General features: G+C 55.2%; 1 protein-coding gene across 1 annotated transcript; it reads left to right on the forward strand.

The window, feature by feature from the left end:
- The first annotated feature begins 167 nt into the window (after positions 1 to 167).
- Positions 168 to 5,307, forward strand: LOC101006181 (kallikrein-2). The gene is given in 5 exon segments (XM_021931355.2): positions 168 to 1,066; positions 2,576 to 2,862; positions 2,976 to 3,112; positions 4,475 to 4,582; positions 4,584 to 5,307. Coding segments are annotated over 5 exon segments (735 nt in total). The 5' UTR covers positions 168 to 911; the 3' UTR covers positions 4,632 to 5,307.
- The last annotated feature ends 693 nt before the right edge of the window (positions 5,308 to 6,000 follow it).

Genomic DNA, 6,000 nt, shown 5'->3' on the forward strand with positions numbered 1-6,000 from the left:
GTCCCGTTCAGCTGTGAGCATTCAACCCTGTGCCCTGGCCCTTGACACCTGGCTTCCCAGCCTTGTCCCAGGAAACGGAGATTCCACCGGATTCCACCGGACACTTCCTTCTTCCCCCAAGGCTGTCTGGCCTAAGACAACAAATGCTGCCCCCACCCCCAGTCTGGCACTGGGGCTCTGAAAACTGCTCCTTCCCTGACTCTTTGCCCCAGGCTCTTCATTCAATGGCCAGCCTTTTCCATGGAAAAAACACGAGCACCCCCAACCACAACGGCCAGTTCTCTGATGCCCTAAATCTGCACCCTTTTCAAAACCTCAAAAACAAAACAAAACAAAGCAAGAAACAACCCAGACAGAACGGTTTGCTTAACCTTGGACATGGTAAACCGTCCCAAACCTCCCTCTCCCAGCAACTAAACCTCTCCACTGGGCACTTATCCCTGGTTTCTGGCACCCCTTATTCTCTTAGAACCCACAGCTTCCACCACAGTTTCCCTTCTCCCAGTGTAAGACCCCAAATCACTCCAAATGACCCAACCCCCAACCCGAAGCCTGCTCCAGATGCTGTCCCATGTCCCCTACTCTGATCTCGGGTCAGCTCTGCTCTCAGAGCGTGAAGTCTCCCCACCTGGTCCAGCCACCAACCTGCCAACGCAGGGAATAGCTACAGAATTCCCAGCCCTCCCAGGACCCCTTGCTTGTGTCCTGGACTCCCAGTCCTGGTCCTCTGCCCCCGTATCTCTTCAAACCCACAGCTCAGCTCCCTCCCCTATCCAATTCTTCTGGGTCTGATCCCCCTGACCCAGCACCCCCTCTGCAGGTGCAGTGCCCCTCATCCAGTCTCGGATTGTGGGAGGCTGGGAGTGCGAGAAGCATTCCCAACCCTGGCAGGCGGCCGTGTACAGTCATGGATGGGCACACTGTGGGGGTGTCCTGGTGCACCCCCAGTGGGTGCTCACAGCTGCCCATTGTCTAAAGAAGTAAGTAGGATCCTGGGAACTGGGGAGGGAATGTCTGTGACCCACAGGAATAACAGCTGGATACTTCCCCCAGGGTCACTTCTTAGGTGAGACTTCAGACTAAAGGAGAGAGGGAAAGTCCTGGCCCAGGTTGCACTGGGAGGCAGGGCTGGGGCTGGACCACCCTCCCCGTGGCTGCCTGTGTCTCTCTCTGTGTCTGATCTCACTGTGTCTCTTGGTATCTGGCTCTGGTTGTGTCTGTATGGTTGTGTCTGTATGTGTTTTGGTCTCTATCTCCCTCTCTTTTTTCTGTCTCCCTGTCTTGGTGTCTCCCCCATCTCTGTGTGTCTCTGGATCTCTCTGCGGCCATCTCTGTCACCTTGTGTCTCACCCTCCATCTCTTTGCCTGTCTTTCTCCTGGGTCTCTGCCTCAGCCCTTCCTCATCACTACTGAATACACCCAGATGGGCCTGTGACAGTGGGTGGGGAGCACCCCGAAAAAGGAAGGACTTTAAGCTCAGTGTGTGTGTGTGTGTGTGTGTGTGTGTGTGTGAGAGGGGGGGTGCCTGTCACTGCACAGCACTCTCTCCAGGACATCCTTCCATCCTGGGGAGACACAGGAAAGGCTGGTTTCAGCTGCAGCTGGGTGCGCAATTGAGGAGGGAGGAAGGAGAAGGAGAAACAAGAAAGGAGGGGGAAGGTGGCTGGGCACAGTGGCCACACCTGTAATCCCAGCACTTTGATAGGCCAAGATGGGTGGATCACCTGAGGTCAGGAGTTCGAGACCAGCCTGGCCAACATGGCGAAACCCCATCTCTACTAAAAATACAAAAAGTAGCCAGGCGTGGTGGTGCATGCCTGCAATCCCAGTTACTAGGGAGGCTGAGGCAAGAGAATCGCTTGAACCTGGGAGGCAGAGGTTGCAGTGAGCCGAGATCGTGCCACTGCCCTCCAGCTGGTGACAGAGCAAGATTCCATCTCAGAAAAAAACAAACAACAACAACAAAAACAAACAAAAACAAAAGCGAAAGAAGGGGAAAGGAGCTGGAGAAAGAAGGGAGGATGCGGCCCTGAGCCCCAGCTTCAGGTGAGCCTCCCTCATGCCTCTCCTCCTCCCCCTGCTACCCCACACCCCTCAGGTGCCTCTGTGGCCTCCCTCCTTTTTCTCTCCCACACTGTATCACCCCTGGCTCCCTCTCTGCTGTTTCTCCTGCTCTCTCTGACTTCCCGCGTCCTTTTCTCATTTGTCCATCTCTCACTCCCTTCCTGGTTCTGTTCCTTCTCCCTTTCTCTTGCCCGTGTCTGTTTCTCACTGTCTCTGTCTCTTCTTTGCTCATCCTAATTCTCACTGTTCTCCCCTCTGCTTTTGTCATTCCTCTGCCTTTTTGTGCTCTCTCTTTTCCACTTCGTTTCTCTCAGGTTCTGTGTCTGCCTCTCACACAATCACACTCCTGTTCTCTAATTCACTGTCTGTATTTCACCACGACTTGTCTCCCCCACCCCTGCTTTTCTCACTGTTTCTTTTTCTCCCCTTTGGAGTCTCCCTTATCCTCCCCTGCCCCATCTACCTTTCCCCATTTTCTCTCTCCTCATGCATCCACCCCCTTCCTCCCCAGGAATAGCCAGGTCTGGCTGGGTCGGCACAACCTGTTTGAGCCTGAAGACACCGGCCAGAGGGCCCCTGTCAGCCACAGCTTCCCACACCCGCTCTACAATATGAGCCTTCTGAAGCGTCGAAGCCTTAGACCAGATGAAGACTCCAGCCACGACCTCATGCTGCTCCGCCTGTTGGAGTCTGCCAAGATCACAGATGCTGTGAAGGTCCTGGGCCTGCCCACCCAGGAGCCAGCACTGGGGACCACCTGCTATGCCTCAGGCTGGGGCAGCATCCAACCAAAGGAATGTACGCCTGGGCCAGACGGTGTAGCTGGGAGCCCAGATGCCTGGGTCTGGGGAAGTGGGGCCAAAGAACCAGGTGGGGTCCGGCCACAGCCCAGTTTTTGCTCTGACCCGTAGTCCTGCGCCTAAAGAGTCTTCAGTGTGTGAACCTCCATCTCCTGTCCAATGACATGTGTGCCGGAGCTTACTCTGAGAAGGTGACAGCGTTCATGTTGTGTGCTGGGCTCTGGACAGGTGGTAAAGACACTTGTGGGGTGAGTCATCCTTACTCCCAACATCTGGAGGGGAAAGGTGAGTGGAGACCCTAATTCTGGGCTGGGATCTGAAAGCCAACCAGACATCTGCCTCCCCTGCTCCCCAGCTGTAGCCACGCCCCCTCCCCATGCCTCATCTGCCACTCCCTCCTCCCCCCTTCCCTGACTCCCTCAACGCAACAGGTGATTCTCACAGCATAATTCTCCCATTCCTGTGTTGACTGGGCACCTGCTGCGTGACCAGCATTGCCATAGGCCCTGGGAAGCAGCAGTGAACAGACAGAGAGCAGCCCCCATGCTGGTGAGGGGCACGGGCAGGGACGGGGACCACGACGCGGAAATGCTGGAGGGCGTCAGGAAGTGATTGGGCTCTGGGGCAGGGAGGAGGGGTGGGGAATGTGCTAGGGGACATCCTGCAGAAGGTAGGAGTGAGCAAACACCTGCCGCAGGGGAAGGCAGAGCCCTGCGGCACCTGGGGGAGCAGAGGGAGCAGCACCTGCCCAGGCCTGGGAGGAGGGGCCTGGAGGATGTGAGGAGCAGCGAGGGGTCTGCATGGCTGGAGTGAGAGATGAGGGGCAGGGCGTGAGATGGCCTCACATGGGGAAGAGAGGGCCCCTTCTGGAGGGCCTCACCTGGGCCACAGGAGGACATGCTTTTCCTCAGAGGAGTCAGGAGCTATGGATGGTGCTGGACAGAAGCGGGAAAGGGTGTGGCTCAGGTGTCCAGAGGCTGCTGCTGGCCTCCCTGTGGGATCAGCCTGCAGGGAGGGAGGGCAGCTGGGGTGTTGGGGAAGTGATGATGAGGATGACCTGGGGTGGCTCCAGGCCTTGTCCCCACCTGGGCCCTCACCCAGCCTCCCTCAGTCTCCTGGCCCTCAGTCTCTCCCCTCCACTCCATTCTCCACCTGGCCCCAGTGGGTCATTGTGATCACTGAACTGACCATGGCCAGCCCTGCCTGTGGCCCTCCATGGCTCCCAGATGCCCTGGAGAGGGGACATCTAGTCAGAGAGTAGTCCTGGAGAGGTGGCCCCTGTTATGCACCCGCAGGGGCAGCATCCTGCAGATGCTCCTGCTCCTCCTCCCACTGACCTGTCTGCAGGGACTGTCCTCCTGGACCCTGCCCCCTGTGCAGGAGCTGGATCCTGAAGTCCCTTCCCCATAGGCCGGGACTGGAGCCTTGTTCCCTCTGTTGGACTCTCTGCCCATACTCTTGTGGGAGTGGGTTCTGGAGACATTTCTCTCTGTCCCTGAGAGCTGGGAATTGCTCTCAGTCATCTACCTGCACAGTTCTGAGAGATGGAGTTGCCTAGGCATATATTGGGGCCAATCTTTCTCACTGTGTCTCTCCCCCTTTACCTTTAGGGTGATTCTGGGGGTCCACTTGTCTGTAATGGTGTGCTTCAGGGTATCACGTCATGGGGCCCTGAGCCTTGTGCCCTGCCTGAAAAGCCTGCTGTGTACACCAAGGTAAGTGCATTACCGGAAGTGGATCAAGGACACCATCGCAGCCAACCCCTGAGTGCCCCCGTCCTACCCCTACCTCTAGTAGATTTAAGTCCACCTCACGTTCTGGCATCACTTGGCCTTTCTGGATGCTGGACACCTGAAGCTTGGAACTCACCTGGCCAAAGCTTGAGCCTCCTGAGTCCTACTGACCTGTGCTCTCTGGTGTGGATTCCAGGGCTGCTAGGAAAAGGAATGGGCAGACACAGGTGTAGGCCAGTGTTTCTGAAATTCGTGTAATTTCATCCTCTCCCTCGGAACACTGGCTGTGTCTGGAGACTTCTCACTCAGTTTCAGTGAGGACACACACAAGGACGCGGGTGACCATGTTGTTTGTGGGGTGCAGAGACGGGAGGGGTGGGGCCCACCCTGGAAGAATGGACAGTGACACAAGGTGGACACTCTCTACAGATCACTGAACATAAGCTGGAGGCACAACGCACGAGGCACGCACACAGCAAGGATGACACTGAAAACGTAACCCACTCTGTCCTGGGAGCACTGGGAAGCCTAGAGAAGACCGTGAGCAGAAAGAAGGGGAGGGTCCTCCTGTGTTGTTGAAGGAGGGACTAAGGGGAGAAACTGGAAGCTGATTAATTACAGGAGGTGTGTTCAGGTCCCCCAGCCACCGTCAGATTTCATGATTTCCTAGCAGGACTTCCAGAAATAAAGAGGCATCATGCCGTGGTTTATTATGGTTTGTCACATCGATAGGATACCCATTGAAATCAGCAAACAAAACAGACGTATAGATTACAGTGTGGAGAAAACAGAGGAAAACTTGCAGTTACGAAGATGAGCAACTTGGCTTTACTAAGTTTTCAGACTGTCAGGAAGTCAAAGCTATTAGGCTGAGGACCTTGTGGAGTGTAGCTGATCCAGCTGATAAAGGAACTGGCCAGGTGGGGGCCTTTCCCTTTGGATGGAGGGCATATCTGACAGTTATTCTCTCCAAGTAGAGTCTTATGGACAGCACATAATTCTCCCTGCAAGGATACATGATAATATGTATGAAGTAATCCCAACTAAGGAAGCTCACCTGATCCTTAGTGTCCAGGGTTTTTACTGGGGGTCTGTAGGATGAGTATGGAGTACTTGAATAATTGACCTTAAGTCCTCTGACCTGAGGTTCCCTAGAGTTCAAACAGATACAGCACGGCCCAGAGTCCCAGATGTACAAAAACAGGCATGCATCACAAATCCCATTTTTAGCATGAAGCATCTGGCATGGCCCAAGGCCCCAAGTATACCAAGGCACTTGGGCAGAACAGTCCAAGGAATCAAATATCATCTCCCAGGAGTTATTCAAGGATGAGCCCTTTTCTTGGAATGTACAGGTTTTGAGCAGTGCAGGGCTGCTGCATCAACCTTTTACTGTGGAGGGG

The sequence above is a fragment of the Papio anubis genome, chromosome 20 (genome assembly GCF_008728515.1).
Source record: "Papio anubis isolate 15944 chromosome 20, Panubis1.0, whole genome shotgun sequence".
Lineage (NCBI taxonomy): Eukaryota > Metazoa > Chordata > Mammalia > Primates > Cercopithecidae > Papio > Papio anubis.